A 17563-nucleotide genomic window follows, 5' to 3' on the forward strand; every position below is an offset into this window, starting at 1 on the left:
TTGGAGGAAAATTGAGATTGGTGGTGCAGGTGAATGATGAGGAGGTCTCTGCTGTTGGTAAATATGTTAAAATACGAGTCAATATTAACATTACAAAGCCTATTGTGCGTAGAATTCGTATAAGGAACAGTAAAGGGGAATTATGTTGGGTTTTCTTTCGCTATGAGAAACTCTCTAATTACTGCTATTGGTGTGGGATTATCGGACATAATCATGATGAGTGTGAACTCAAGCCTGAGGATTCTGTTGTGGATGAATGGCCATATGGTACTACATTACGGGCCTCGCCTACTCGGATGTGGTCTGTAAGCCCTGGTAAGGCGGCTGATGTGAGGAAACCCAGCTCCTCAATTTTCACAAACTTCTGAGTCCACACGTACACCAGTTAGGAGGAATTTGTCTGCTGAATTAATGACTGCAGAAGTGGTAGGGGAAGTATGTATTGCTGTTGATACAGGGGAAAAAATTGTTTCAAACAGGAACCATGATGGAGGAATATGTGGTGGTACACGTGTTGAGGGGGCTGATGTGAGGAAACTAGCTCCTCAATTTTCACAAACTTCTGAGCCCACACGTACACCAGTTAGCAGGAATTTGTCTGCTGAATTAATGACTGCAGAAGTGGTAAGGGAAATCTGTATTGCTGTTGATACAGAGGAAAAAATTGTTTCAAACAGGAACCATGATGGAGGAATATGTGGTGGTACACGTGTTGAGGATGAATCTAGCACTGGGATAGGCAAGAAGGAAAAGCAACTACGACATGTTACAATACGTCGGGATAGATTGGGTACCTTCACAACACAAGATAGTCAATCTGAATCTCGGAAGAGGCAATTAACTGATAAAATGGATATTGATGGGACTGATTGTAAGAAGAATAAATGTGATATTGAAGGGGTGGAGACCGTTCAGCGGTCTCACCCGGGATTATGAAAATCTTCAGTTGGAATGTCCAAGGGGTGGGCAATCCTTGGACATTCCGTACCCTTAGGAAGCACCTGAGGGAGTCTAGCCCTGATTTGCTTTTCCTTATGGAAACTAGAATGAGGAAGAGTGAATGTGATCGATTTTATTTTTGTTTTCCGGAGTGCAATTTCTTTATAATTGATGCTATTGGTAGGAGTGGGGGACTAATATTTGGTTGGAGAAAGGATCTGAAAGTTGAAATAACACGGTATTCGGCTCATAGTGTATATTTTATTGTAAGAAATGATGAGGCTACTGTTTGGAGGGGTTTGGGTATTTATGGATGGCCGGAATCTCAAAACAAAAAATATACATGGGAACTCATAAAGGAATATTATCATATGGACCCTTACCCAATAATTATTTTTGGTGATTTTAATGAAATATTATGGAGTTCGGAGAAGATTGGTGGGAGGTTTAGGGATAATGCAGAGATGCAAAAATTTCAAGATTGTATTAAGGATTGTCAATTGAGTGATTTGGGATGCTCTGGACCACAGTATACTTGGTTCAATCGCCGTTCTGGTCCTGCAGCTATATGGGAGAGATTGGATAGATTTTTAGCCTCAGATGAGTGGAGTACTGCGTTCCCGTTTGCTGCAGTCAGGAACTTGGCGCGGGTGTCTTCTGATCATTGTCCTATTCTTCTTGTAACTGAGGGATTGATGGGCCCAAATCGACGAGTAAAAATATTCCGTTTTGAACAAGTTTGGTTACGGAATCAGAACTGTAAAAGTGTTATTCAGCAAGCATGGTCGATCGGTCCAAGTTCTGTAACCGAAAAAATTGCATCTTGTGCCAATAGTCTTCAGCAATGGAATAGGAATTCTTTTGGTAATATTGGTTATCGAATCAAACAAGCATATAAAGAATTGGAACTAATTCAGGCTAAGGCTGACCCTGCTCTTAAATCTGAAGAAGTTCAATGTCAGAAGCATATATCTGAATTATCTCAGATGGATGAAGTCCTTTGGAAGCAGAGATCTCGTACTGAATGGCTTAAAGAAGGTGATAGAAATACAACTTATTTTCACCGAAGAGCTTCTGCTAGACGTTATAATAATTTTCTGAAAAAACTCCATGATGGATCAGGGAATTGGAAGGAGGGTGCGAATGAATTATCTGATCTGATCACTTCGTATTATTCCAATCTCTTCACGGCAGGTGAGGTGCAGGATTGCTCTGAGTTTGTGTCTGCTATTGACACTTCTGTAACTTCTGATCAGCAGGCCGAATTGGTAGCCGATTTCACTAGGGAGGAGATTGTGGCTGCAATAAACCAGATGAACCCATCAAAATCTCCTGGACCTGATGGAATGTCAGCATGCTTTTACCAATCTTTCTGGAGCATTATAGGTGATGATATTATAGCTACTGTGATGGATTGTCTTAAAACGGGAATTATGCCTAAAAATTTGAATCACACCTACATTGCACTCATTCCAAAAATAAAAAATCCAACTATGGTGCAACAATTACGGCCTATTGCTTTATGCAATGTTCTCTATAAAATTATCTCGAAGGTGATTGCTAACCGATTAAAACGTGTTTTACATTGTTTGATTTATGATACTCAGGCGGCTTTTGTTCCTGGTCGCCAGATTACTGATAATGTTGTTATCGCGTTTGAAGCTTTCCATAGTATGAAAACTAGAATGAAGGGTCGGTCTGGGTTCTTTGCTCTGAAGTTGGATATGAGTAAGGCTTATGATCGAATTGAATGGGAGTTTCTTAGGAATGTTTTAATTAAGATGCAATTCCCTTCCCATTTTGTGCAGCTTATTATGATGTGTGTATCGACGGTTACTATGTCCTTTCTGATAAGTGGCCAACCTAGTGGTTTTGTTAAACCTGACAGAGGGATTCGTCAAGGAGATCCGATATCCCCCTATTTATTCCTATTATGTGCTGAAGCATTCTCTGCTAATATCAGAAAAGCTGTTGTCAACCAATCGTTACATGGATTTAAGGTTAGTAGTCAGGGGCCTATAATTTCACATTTATTTTTTGCAGATGATTCTATGATTTTTGGGAAAACTACATCGGGGAATATTACTACCATTCAGAAACTTCTTTCTAAATATGAACAGGTTTCAGGTCAAACTGTTAATTTTGAGAAATCTGAAATTTTTTTCAGTTCGGCTGTTCCTATGGAAAATAAGGTTATGCTTGCACAACTTCTGAATGTTAAGGTCACTGGTGAATTCCCTAAGTATCTTGGGTTGCCAACAATAATTGGGCGCTCAAAAAAGATAGTTTTTGCATCTATTAAAGAATGCATTATGAAAAAAGCTAAATCCTGGGAGTCAAAATTTTTGTCCGTTGGGGGTCGTGAGGTTCTTATAAAAGCGGTTCTCCAGTCAATCCCTGGTTATATTATGTCATGCTTTCTATTACCAGAATCTTTCTGCAGGGATATTCAAAATATTATTAGTAAGTTCTGGTGGGGTGGTACTGAGGAAAAACGCCCTATTTATTGGTTAGCATGGGAGGCATTGTGTAAATCCAAATTCAGGGGAGGGTTGGGATTTCGGTGGCTTCGGTCTTTCAACATTGCTATACTTGCTAAACAATGTTGGAAGCTCTATAAGGATCCTGATTCACTATGCTCTCGGGTGATTAAAGCCAAATATTACAATAACGGCAATTTTCTTACGGCTATGTTAGGTAATAACCCAAGCTTCTTCTGGTGAGGGATATGTGAGGCAAGGAAAGTATTTACTGAAGGTTTGATGTGGAGAGTTGGTAATGGTAATCGAATTCATATATGGAATGACAATTGGATCCCTGGACTTAATTGTAAAAAACCTTTGGTTTCGTTGGTAACCCCGAGACCAAATATGGTTAGTGATCTAATTGATTCTGATGGGTGTTCGTGGAGAAGAAGCCGGGTTTGTGAAGTTTTTGGGGAAGAGGAGGCTCGGGAGATTTTGAAAATCAAACTTAGTTTTAGAAAACCTCCGGACGATACATACTGGGGTTTGGATAAAACAGGTATGTTTACTGTGCGTTCATGTTACTATTTGGCCGAAGAGGTGAGATATAAGTTGGAAAGTCGAGCTTCATCTTCAATAACATATTCGGATCATTGGAAGGTTATTTGGAAACTTAATGTACCACCTAAGATTCAACACTTCCTATGGAAAACCTTGAAAAATAAACTCCCTAGTTTATTAAATCTGCAGAAACGGAGTCTGAATGTCGATATCACTTGTACTCGATGTGGTCAAATGCCGGAGGATATTCATCATGCTCTTCTCAAATGTCCAAGTGTTAAAGAATTATGGCAAACTATAGCGTTACCAGCCCGTTTGGACAAGATTTACGCTACTGATATGTGGGAAGTTTTTATTTTTATGCTGCAGAATTTTTCTGTGCAGGAACAAATACGTGGAATTATGGCTTTGTGGTGGTGTTGGTATAAGCGGAATCGATGGTTATATGCAGGTGAGGATATACCAAATTCGGTGGTATTGAAGAGTGTTGATGACTTGCAGCTTGAATGGACTACCTATCCTGATCGTCTACCGGTTTTCTGCCATCAAACATCAGCTGTTCCGCCTGGTACTGATAGAGGGAGTGTTCGTTGGGCTGCACCAGCTGCTGGAATTTATAAAATCAATTGTGATGCTTCCTGGGACGCACTAACAGGAAGGACTCGTGTGGGTATTATTGCACGTGATGCGTAGGGTTATATTCTTGCATCTGCTGGTCTTCCAATTGTGGACTGTCATTCAGCGGAAGAAGCAGAGTTGGTCGGCATTTTAGAGTGTGTTCAATTTGCAAAAGATTGATGTCTAAATCCAGTTATAATTGAGTCGGATGCGGAAAGTGTTATCAATCGATTGCAAAGTGGAGTTATCCCACAATCACTTCTTGCTTTTTTATGTGCTGATGTTCTATCTCTTAGATCAGCTTTTTCATCTTGTCAGTTTCAATTTATTCATCGGGAAGGCAATAAAGTAGCTCACGCTCTTGCTAGTTGGGCAAAGGACTTCAACTCCAAAATTGTTTTGATGGAGGATTGCCCGATGAGTGTATGGAGCTTAGTTTGTAATGATCAAATTAGCCTACAGGCTTAATATATTTATTAATCTTTCATCAAAAAAAAAAAAAAAATTAAACATGTTTCTTCTCTCTTAACTAATTATATATATATAAAAGAAAAAACTAATTATATGATTATTGTGTAGTTAGTAAAGGAGTCTAATGCTTTGTTTGGACCAAACATGAACCAAATCGGACCGGATCAAAATTATTCGGTTCGTTCCAGACCTAACCGAATTATAATTTGGTTTGATCCTAAAAAATACAGGTAATTTGGTTCGGTCCATTTCGGTTTGATTTGGTTTCGGACCCAACTAGACCATGTTCACTCCTAGTTGTGACAATTGAATAATTGTCAGTTCATTCAAATGATATGTTAACTATAAGTAAAATTGATTTTGCTTCGGGGTGTTGTTATACTTAGCCACCCTTTCCCACCCTTAGCAACCAGAAAGGATAAAAATGCCCTTTCAGGTATTGGGGTGGGGAAGGTAGCATTTTTCCCCCTTCCGATACGAGGGCGTGAGGTTATTACGCCTCATCACATGGTGAGGCGTATGAACAATACGCCCCACCATTTGGTGAGACGTATCGCTAATACGCCTCACCACAAGGTGGGGCGTATTGTTCATACGCCCTGAATCCAGACATACACAGTTTTGTCCGATTTAATCAATTTTGAAGAATGAATTGAGATTTGAGAGAGATTGCTTGCCATTACACGGGATGATGATTTGCTCGCCATTACACCGTATAATCAATTTTGAAGAATGAATTGAGATTTAAGAGAGATTTGAAAGAAAAATGGTTTTTCAAAAATATGAGAAAGGGTATTTTTATCTTTTCACGATAGCTAGGTGTAGAAATGCATTGCTAAGTTAGTAATCCATTTTTGCTTCACAACATTAGGAATAAAATTGCACTATTTTTTAAGTTTGGAGTAAATTTTCACTTCTACAAAAATGGTAGAAATAAATTTTAGGGGTCGATAAAAAAAATCCGATTAAACCAGCAACCTAACTGAAAATCGGTAGTCTGAATAAAAAAAATCGGTTACTAAACCGGGCGTTGCTATTTAGGGTTAAAGAAATAGAATAGTTCGAATTTTGGTTTGAAGTGTTTAAAAAAAAACCATTGGTTTTCGTTCAACCGAACTGTTACACTTAATTTTTATATTTATATATTGTACTGTATAGTAGGTGTCCGCTATAGTTACTTTGTTTTTTACAAGGGAAAATTACAAAACTAGGTCAAATGGGAAGCCCATTTACATATTAAACTCATTTACTCAATCTACTACATATCTAGACTGTTTTGTGTAACTTTCCCATAATACCTCCAATCTTTCATCTTCCTCTTCCTCTTCCTTACGATTTCCTCTTCACCCAAAATGGCTCATCCTCCTTCCACAGAGATCTAACCTGCAAAATCCGTTGTTGTTTGACGGCGTTCTCCAACAACTTCTACTCCGGTGAGAGAAAAGGGAAGCGAACGGCGGTAGAGGAAAAACGAGAGGGCGATTTTAGGGCGAACGACGGTGAGAGAAGGTGAACGACGGTAGAAGAAGGTGAACAGTGAGAGCAAAGAAGAGGAAGAATGCGAACAGACGGTAGAAGAAGGTGAACATTGGCGATTTTAGAGCGAACGACAACCTCGTTCCGTGAGGCAGAAGATTGGAAAACGCAGATAAAATGCCTAATTCTATAAATCTCACTGAATTATTGTTGGTGTATTCATCTATGTTCTGATTGTTTTGTTAAATAATGTTAGAATCCGTTGTTATTTGCCATTTTTTTGTTATATACCACTTAGCGAATTTTGTTAAAAACACATCCAGACTTCGCATATGCTAACTAAAATCATCAACTAAACCAAACATTCGTTTCGCAGGCTTCGCATATGCTAACTAAAATCATCAACTAAACCAAACAATCGCTTCGCAGGCTTCGCATATGCTAACTAAAATCATAAACTAAACCAAACATTAGCTTCGCAGGCTTCGCATATGCTAACTAAAATCATCAACTAAACCAAACAATCGCTTCGCAGGCTTCGCATATGCTAACTAAAATCATAAACTAAACCAAACATTAGCTTCGCAGACTTCGCATATTTAGCTTCGCAGGGTTCGCATATGCTAACTAAAATCATCAACTAAACCAAACATTAGCTTCGCAGGGTTCGCAGGCTTCGCAAGGTTCGCATATGCTAACCTCTGCGAAGTCAGACGGGAGGAAGATAATCGCGCGTAAATATTGGAGGTATTATGGGAAAGTTACACAAAATCAGTCTAGATATGTAGTAAGTTGAGTAAATGAGTTTAATATGTAAATGGGCTTCCCATTTGACCTAGTTTTGTAATTTTCTCTTTGTAAAAAAGTATAAAATAGTTGACTTCAAACTAAAGCCCATTTTTTTTATAAAAAAAAAAAAAAAAACTAAAGCCCATTTAACTTCAAAAAAAATTAAAGCCCATTTTTTTTTTAAAGCAACTAAACCCTAAACCCTAAATTGAGAAAAAAAAAAAACCCTAAATCTAAATCACAAACCCCAAATCGCAGGCATCAGTTCATCCCCTTTGCACAACAGCAGCAGCTGACGACTCCCTCACATAATCCCACTTACGATTTCACTTCGTCTTCTACATCCATTCTTTCTCTGCTCCAGTTTTGAACCTCGAGTCGAAGTTCATCACCGTTAACAGCAGGTACATGTTCTACCGCTTTCACTTCTAATTTTTTTTATTGATCAAATTTTATGTGTCTATTGGTTTCAATATTTATGTTTTAGTATGTTCTACTTCTAAATAAGTTAATTAATCATATGTAGACTTGTTCCTGTTTCTTTAATTTACATTGTGTGGTTTTCCTATGATGGGATCTATTTCGGAGGATGTACTGACCTTCGTGGTCATCGGTACAGTTTAATTAATCTGAAGAGCAATGTATTTTCGTGACAAATTATACCATTGGATTAAAAGATGAGGAAATAGTTAAAGGCCCAAAAGTTTGAATAAAAGGGCTGTGATTGGATTTTACATAGTTTAGTCTAAACTTTGGGTAAATTATACTACGGTTTCTGGATTTACATGCATATTCAATCAAATTTTCTCTCAAAGAATCATATTCTTATTGCATTGCTTAATATCAATGACTCATATGAGTCATTGATATTTATTTACATACAAGTTATAGAAAGTTTCCAGCAGCACTAAACTCACCTCAATTATATAACTTGAGAATGAACAGAGAACAATCATAATTGGAGTTTATGAGAGGGCAAGAGCTAGGGTTTAAGAATTCAGAGTGATTGTCTTTGGGTAATGATAAAGAGAAGAGAGAGCAGCCTATGGAAAGTGCCCTGGCGATTCACAAACCTATTTAATAAGTAAGGTACCTGTCTCGTCCCAAATCCTATGGGTGGACATGGCCGGTTAACCAGTCCATTAAAATAAATTTCTAACCACTTTTTCGGTTTTTAGAAAATATTAACTATACACCAGTCCATTGAAGTCGGTTGACCAATTACTTCACAAACCCCAAACTTTCTCCCTCAAGTCTCAAATCGCAGGCAGCCGCTTCTCAATTGGAGGATCCCCTATATGGATAATACACATTCCAGTTGACTCCAGCTACACACTGCTGTTGTATAAAAGGGGATGAACTCATAAACTCCAACTATGATTCTTCTCTCTTCATTCTTAACTTCTGATTGTGGTGAGCTGAGTGCTGCTAGAAATTTTCTATTTTCTTAAGCTGCATATCATAATTTATTTGATTGTTATCTGAAATTTGTTTGGTGTTGGTTTCCTGGCTTGATACAAGTATTTTCGTTGTTCATTGATCAGGAAAATGATGGAGGATAAGAGTAGTTCAGAGTTTGATCAAATCTTAAAGAAGTAAGTTTGAATTTTTTACCTCTTTAGGATTTTAATTCTTGTTCATTGTTCGTTATCCAAGTTTAGCCAGTTCAATTGCTTGTGTCCATGTTTTCATCAGGGATTCTCTTCAACTAGTTGCGTTGCTTAAAGAGATGAAAGATGGACTGGACATAGTCAGGAGTAAAGTAGAAGGTTTAACAGCTAAGGTAAAGAAGCATTGCTTAATAATAATATAGAATCTTTGAGCATAGTTGTTCTATATTGAGATGAATATGTTGCTTCTCATACAGAACATAATTGAAAAACATTTTCTGGGAAAATAATTCTTCTGTTTGTCCCAAACATGATATTTTTTTAATTCAAAGGTTGAAAAATACTTTAAAGCTCATTGTATTTTTTTGGTTCAATTGGATGTTGGAAAATAACTTACCCTCTCTTTTCTCAATTGACTGTTAAAGTATATGAGAAACATATTAGAATTTCACAAAGAGAGTCTATACTGTTGATTATTGCAAATCTTTGGAAGGCTGTTCCAAATGAGAAATAACATCTATTTTTTTTTTTGTCTTCCATGGACTTCATTGTTATTGGATCAGAAAAATCATTTCTTGAATCTTGTTCTCCTTTGTTTACCATAGGTGAAAGCAAATAATTTCCCGACAGCGGATGGGATAAGCTATCTTGAGGCTAAGCATTTGCTGCTTCTAAACTATTGTCAATCACTTGTATATTATTTGCTCCGAAAAGCAAAAGGCTTGTCAATTGAAAAACATCCTGTAGTTCGGAGCCTTGTAGAGATTCGGTTGTTTTTGGAGAAGGTTTGAGCAATCTTTCTGTCTGCTAATGCCTGTTCTGTCTGCTTGATTAAGTTGTTTAACTAAACGTTTCCTAACAGATAAGGCCAATTGACAAAAAAATGGATTACCAAATAAAAAAACTAACCAAAGATAGTGGTCATGCAATGGAGCAACCAAGTCTGGAGGGAAATGAATCGAAGGCACATGAAAAATCAGAGGATTTGTTGAATTATCGACCAAACCCAGAAATGTTGGTTGACAAATCTGATTTGGTACCCAAGGTGAGTCTTGATTATTATGCAAATCAATGGTTATTGGAAACAGAACCTGAAACTGTATTTGGCATGTGCCTGTTGTGCTTTAGGATGGTGATGTCTATCGACCGCCAAAAATTGCCCCCACAGTTATGGAGGAGGATAAGCTGTCAAAACAGGAAAGAAATGCCTTGAGAAGGGACAAACATACTCAACGGAATGCTAAGGAGGGTTTTATGAAATACCTCATTGATGATATGGAGGAAAGACCTGAAGAGGTTAGTCAAGCTCTATGTTTTCGTCCTTGTTTAGGCTTGAGGATTTCATGTGCTGGTTTGGTTGATTGTCTCTCATTCATAAACTACAGGTCAAAGAAAATGTTGGAAATGAGACTAGGGAATTCACTAGATATAAGCAACAATGGGAAGAACGTGCACGACAAGAAGAGGATCTTTTTACACGAGCTCCTATTACAAAAATGGAGAAGAAGAAGGAGAAACACTTGTTGAAGTCGAGAAACGGGTACGCATGTTTCAGAATTAATAACTCTGTTTTACTTTTATATCCTAAAAAAAGTCTGTAAATTCATTTATATATCTGTCATTGGTTTTTTCCAGGTTGCGTGCTTTGACTGATGATTTCTACGATGAGATCAGAGGCTTGCCCATGGAAGATGATAATAGTGACTTAACAACAAACTTCAATAATGAACACAGAGCAGTTGGAAAATTGAAAAGACAGAAGGTATATCTTTTTTAATAATAAAATTATGTTCCCATTTTAAAGTAACTCTTCTGCTGTATTGGTAATAATTACATAAACTCTCTTCATGGACATTTAAAAACTGCAAAATCGGAACTGTTATTGCTTTCATCTGAAAGAATAAGTGTGTCGATTTTACCTTATGCTGGCTTTTCATTTTTGGCTTAAACCACTATTTGGCCCTTGACCTATCCAAAATTTTGTTATTTGACCCCTGACCTATCCCAATTGGTTTAATTTGACCCAATTTAAATAGAGAATTAACATAATTGTTATTATATTAGCATGTGACGATATTTTGACACTTAAATTTGAGTTCAGAAATTCGTTTTTCTTTTTTAATCTAATTAATTATTTTCACAGAAGAGAGTTTATGTGGAAAATAAACTTCAAGACGTGTGACATGTCAAGCTCATATGTCAAAATACTCCATCCCATGTTTTTGATCAGCCTAGATCTAACGGTGGATGACCCCAATTCATTTGGTCATCAGGATCCATGTGAACACTATTGTGTCAAAATATATCATTACATATGAGGGGAGATAACGGTTTTGTCAAGGCTCCATCTAAATTGGGTGAAATTTCACCAATTGAGATAGTTCAGTGGCCAAATGTGACTGAATAATAGGTCATGGGCCAAATGACAAAATTTTGAATAGGCCAGGGGCTCAATATCACCTTAAGCCTTCATTTTTTGACATAAGGTGCCTAGTGCTGAAGAAAGTATGGATATTTCAGGTTCTAGATGCATGATCTGTTTTTTTTTTTGTTTGTTTTTTGCCTGTTTATACGAGAGATTTGTCCTTTTGGCTATATGCAGAGGAGACATTAGAACAGCAATTGAGACCGCCCCATGCAAACATGGATGGACACATTGGAATCTCAGGATTTAAAATCCAGGCTAAGTGTTGAAGCTGTATGATGGAGCTCTAAATCCAGGATTTAGAACTCGGACATTTTTTTGACTAAGAGAAATTGCTTTCCATACGGGGTATGTCTTTGTGACGTACATTTTTGGACCTATTAGCACTTGGATTGGTTGTTTGCTGCAAGAATGTGTCTGTTTATTGCGGTGTAGATTGAATTCATTCAAGTAAACTTGGTATCTCTTGAAAAAGAAAAAGGAAGGTTTGTTCCTATTGAATGGAAGCTGAAAAAGAAGCCATTCACCTATAACTTTGTAAAGTTTCACATGGCTTATGCTTGCAATATTTTCATATACGATTCTTTTTCTTGACTTGGGTATATTGTATTATACTGCAAACGTTAGTAAGATGTTTATGAATGGAAACCGATTATATTTGCACTTTTCGGAAACGTTTTGGGCATAAAGTATAAAACGAAAATGGTTCAAGTTTCCAACAATTATTGATATTACTTCCCGATTCACTGTAGAGTTTTGTTTAAACAGAAGTGCTTGTCAAATGTTTAGGGAAACTATGGACAAGTGTGATTTTGTTATTCTTAGACAGGATGGATCGGGCTAGCAGGCTTACACTTGAAATAACTCAATTCAAGCCTAATTCAATTCTCTATGAATTCGGATTTAAAAATGGGTTTTTTACATGAAAATCATATCTCATTATAAAATTACAATAAAATCGTATTATAAAACTTAATTCATAATATGCCATTATTTTTTATTTATCACAAATAAAGTACGATTTCATGCCCTAATAATTTATATATTTTAGATCTCAATTTATAAATCCTAAACCGTAAAAAATATATCTTAGACCTCCAATTCATACAACATAGTTCTTAAAATATATAAAAAATAATGATTTTCTTAGTTAGACATTATTTAAATTAGTATTTGACATAGTTTTATATAATTTTTTAAATCTGAATTTCTATGTAAATTTCCCTTTAAAAATTAAATTTCAAGTCCAACTCCAAAAATAAAATTATATTATTTAATAAAAAAACTAAGTTTAATGTTAAAAATAGATGTAAATAACATAAAGACAATAAATACGAAACAGATAATTGCATAATCTGAAATAATTTGCTAAAACTTTATCTTCAGTTTACAATTCCTTCTCTTTACATCAGTTCACTCTATTTTTTTTTTTTTTCCCAAATCAACAATACTCTAAATTCTTTACATCAGTCCACTATCTAAAAGTTTTGGTCAATCCATACCAACTTCATAACATTTATTTTATAAAGTGGTGGGCAATACACTTATATAAACTTGAGAGCATCAATCTACTATAAAAACTAAACAAAATAACTAATAAATAGTGTACTACAAAAATAAAATACCTAATCAACGTTGCTGGAAAAAAAATCTAATTATAAGAGCGCTCTTAAATTAAGTTAAAATTTAAAGAGAGAGTTAAAACCAACTCAGAACAACTTTTTAATGACTCCACAAACCACTAAGAGCTTCCTCATCATCTCTATTATTGAGAACTCTCTACTTATAGTTTACTCATTTTACTTTTTAGTAACATTTTATTATTGAGTACTATATCTCATCTCTCAATTGGTAAATATAACAATACTTAACAATTTTAATGATAAAATAATAAATAAGAAGTAAATACAAAATCGAAATACTAAACAAAATAAATACATAGGGATACCATCATTTTTTGAATCAACACCAATTCCTTCATCATAAAATAAAGACTATACTAATATTCAGGGGAGTAGGAGAAGGGTGTACAAGGAGCTCTCCCGCACAGGGCCCCAAATTTAAGGGGGCCCAATTTTTTTTATTATACAAATCTATATAAATTATTGTTATTAATTATTATGTGAAAAATTAAGTGAATATTAATTTATCCAGAAAATTAACGCTCTAAGAGTCTTAAAAGGCTCAATTTTTTTATTGTTATTATACAATATCTAATTTAATTATTTAATTATATTTATAATGCTAAAAATCAAGTTAAAAGTATTTTGCTGTTTCATTTTGTAGAAACATTATTATTATATGAAAGTATTAATTTTTTAATAAATATGACCCAATTTTTTTTCATTTAGCACATGGCTCCAAAAATGTTTAAGACGGCCCTGCTAATATTGATATAAAACATAAAAAAAACTTATAGATTTAATTTGACGTTTAAGTCGAACTTTTAAACACACAATTTCTTGAATTGTTTTAACCTTTAATGAGCTTCGAGCACTTGTTATCGTTATACCTTTTGTATTAAAAGAAGACTCAGAAGCAATTGTATAAATATGGCTATAACAATAACCCAAAACATTTTTTTTTTTACCGAGGATTATATAAACAATTCAACTCAAAATCTCATTATACTCAAGCCAATACTCGTTATATTAACCTTGCACAGAAATCCACAATATCAATCAACACATTATATGACTCTCAAACAAACGAAAGCCATCTAATAACCCATAAAAACACGAACAGTTGCATATGCTAGACACCCAAATATCCTTATCATAAAATTCAAACCGCGTCTTATCGGAAAGAACGTGAGTTGGTAACCTATTTTAAACACTACATGCAAAATACATTCATTCCAAAATTGCATTGGTAACTTAGCCTATATGTAAGGCCCTTGCAACATTCAATAAATGTTGATACTTACGCTCCACAACATTGTTCTGTTATTGTGTGTATGGGTATGAAGTTTGATGCTCAATACCCTTAGATGTATACAAGGACTTTAAACACAATTCATGCGGTGTAGTTTTTTTTTTTTTTTTTTGATAAGGTGCAAAAATACTTTTAATGTTGACAGTCAGGAGCAATTTATCCCTAACATCTAAAATGACACAATTTTACTCCTAACGCTTGCAACAAAGAGTAAATTTATCCTAATGTTGGCAAGTTAGGTCAATTTAAGATATAATTATAAAATACAGATATTTCGATCTTTATTCTGCAACAGTTGCATACCAATTGGTTTAAAAAAACTATATTTTTGGTGATTTAGTAAAAAAAAATTGAGATTAATATTTTTAAATTTGATGAAATATTTGTATTTTTTATTCATACTGTACAAAATACAATATAATTTTTAATTTTCTTTTTGAAAATTCACATCTATTTATATTGTTGTTTTATTTATGAGCGATAGAATGATGCAAATGTAAAGTTTAGATGACATTATAGCTGGGTTAGAATTTGTATTCCCCATAACTGAAACAAATCACATAAGAAACTAAAAATAATTGGGTTAAGACCGAAATATGAAAGGATTAAAATTAGGGTATTTTGTTATAGATCAAAATACCTCTTACCTAACCTAATGTCTAACTAAATCTCCACAATCCAAATGGATTAAGGATTTCTGGTTTATAATCATTTAGAAGATTACACATAATCTCATCATTTTCTCGAGTCTTCTATACCTCAAAGGCAATTCCATACCCATATTATAATATTCATTATGAAATAATGCAATTTCATTTAGTTAATAGATTTATCGCAACTCCTCTAAAAGTCGTTTTCCGAGTTAAATGATTTTTTTTTGGACCAAGGACTGAGGAATTGACCAATAGGGACAAAAGTTATTAGGGTCAGCGAGTGCATACTAAAATCAATGACATGTCTATGATTTCTCCTTTCCGGTCGATGACTACATACCGAGATTAGAAACTAGACTACGATTTTTGGCTTGGAGTCAGCGATTTCTATACTGGGTCGGGGACCTAAAGCTCAATTATGCAATTTTGGAAGTTTGGTTTTTACTATTCAGCCACGTTTGATTCGAGATTTTTTCAAAATTCTTCTCCAATCTCATTAGGACTCTAAAAAACTATTTAGAAGTGCACAAAGGAGTTACTTCATTTGATGAAAACTACGTTTTCTATTTAGTTTGAATCATAATTATGCAAGAATTTCACCTAAAAAGGAAGACTTGAAGGAAGGATTTCAACACTATATATAGAGACCAACTGGAGCACGAATTAGACTACTTATTTACCTACGTTTAGCTCTTTTCTCTAGACTTTTATGCTTTCTTTAAGTTTACATTCTTTTCTTTATTTGTAATTCTCAAGAACAAGCTAGTCGTTTATTTACTAAAGATTGGAGCACGAATCAACCTTTGTAAATCGGGTTTATTTACTTTATCTTTTCATTATTAATACCATGGACTAGCTCTTCCATAGCTAGAGTTATAACGAATCATAATTGAAGTATATAACTTGCTTACATTCAATTTCAAGTTCTTAGCATTAGAGAACTAAACGACGAAGCTTAAATTTCCAGTTGAATAAGTGAACAACATTTAAGTAGTTATAGTTCATTTTTTTGGTTGATCGACACTAAGATAATTAACAGAATTACATAGTTTAGACCTATGTCTATGCAGTGTGTTTTTCGGGGTTAAGTTTCACGACTAGACTATAACTTCATAACTTAGATTTGATTGTTGAGTGGATTATATATTAGGTTAGGTGAAGCCATGCTCTAATGATTTCATTTATAAGAAACTTAAACTCATTAGCTTCTTTACTTTATTTACTTGTTTTCAATTCAGCAGTTTACTATCTCAACCAATTCAAGTTTTCATTATCTAGATAATATAAATTCATAAAAATCAATAAGTATAGGCACAATCCTCGTGGCAACAATCTTTGTTTACATAATATTATTTGTACATGATAGAGTACACTTCCCCATAGTTTGCATTATACGCTTTTCGTGCATAAGTTTTTGGCCTCGTTACTGAGAATTGTTTTTGTTTTTTATACTTTTAATTAAATTAAAGTTCTATTCATTTAGCCATTATTTCATTTTATTATTTCTATTTTATGCTTACTCGGAGTAATACTTGGCCTCATATATTGCTTTTTGATCTTAGAATTTAACATTCTTGTCGTAGGAATCGAAATACTCGAATAAATATATAATTAAGTATGAACTATATATCTAGATCATACAAGTCATGATACACCATGAATAACATGATAAAGTTTAATTACAAATTCATGCAATCATCACGACAATTACTTGAACAGAATTTAGCAGAGTGCTTAATTTTTGCTGCCTTACAAGAATTATAGCAATCACGATAACAATCTTGATTCAATGTCGGTTTATATGTTTTCCATGGCCAGTCTCATGCTTCTCCAAATGATCCCAAAATCAGGACCATGCATATTATCATAATTACAATGCTCACTTTTTTCCCCATCTTAAGAATTAAATTTTCAAACTTAAAAGCTTAATGATTACGATAATGATTTCTAATTTTATGGGTTCACCTATTTATATGTAATTTCCAATGAATGACAATCATAAAAAATATTGTTACTTAGTTTATATGTTACTTTTTTCATTAACAATTGGTTAGTTAGCTTTCTGGTAGCCTTCATTTATGGTTTCAGTTTTGTGTTTTATTGTATAAACAGAGTTAGAGATTCAACCTAGATTCCTAGTACCTTTATTATTGATTTATTAAACATTATTATTTAATTATTTGCTTTATTAGTTTAATTAAAAACCGAGCATTTTTTTATTCAATTGACTAAATAACATAGAATATTAGCAACTAATGATTATTATAGAGCCTCTATGGGATCAATATCCATATACATTGTATTACTTGATACAGTAGGGTGCATTAGCTCTAGAATCATGCATAAATTTTATACGCATCACATATGCTGGGTGAGTGGTTTAGAATGATGGAAGTGAGTGAGTTGGTGGTTTTTCTATTTAACATCGGTATTTATACGACTATAATAGTAGAGCTCTAGGTTTATTGATTGGGTTGGATAATGCCTGGACTGAAAGTAATCGAATGCTCTAATTTCGTTAAGTACAATTAGCTTGGTTGTTCAGTGAGTAATTGGCGTTAAATAGGAGTAACTAACCTATTTCTTAGTGGAACAATTACGTGGAGACACTATTTGTGAAAT

At 34.5% G+C, this 17563-nt stretch overlaps 1 protein-coding gene across 1 annotated transcript; it reads left to right on the forward strand.

Annotated features, from left to right (window-relative positions):
• Nucleotides 1-7536: 7536 nt before the first annotated feature.
• On the forward strand, nt 7537-12022 carry LOC136224773 (uncharacterized). Its single transcript, XM_066013193.1, has 9 exons — nt 7537-7723; nt 8864-8914; nt 9015-9102; nt 9535-9714; nt 9792-9974; nt 10058-10225; nt 10315-10469; nt 10565-10691; nt 11532-12022. The coding sequence occupies exons 2-9, from the start codon at nt 8868-8870 to the stop codon at nt 11541-11543; spliced, it is 960 nt and encodes a 319-aa protein (XP_065869265.1). The 5' UTR covers nt 7537-7723; nt 8864-8867; the 3' UTR covers nt 11544-12022.
• Nucleotides 12023-17563: the final 5541 nt, after the last annotated feature.

The sequence above is a fragment of the Euphorbia lathyris genome, chromosome 3, assembly GCF_963576675.1.
Source record: "Euphorbia lathyris chromosome 3, ddEupLath1.1, whole genome shotgun sequence".
NCBI lineage: Eukaryota > Viridiplantae > Streptophyta > Magnoliopsida > Malpighiales > Euphorbiaceae > Euphorbia > Euphorbia lathyris.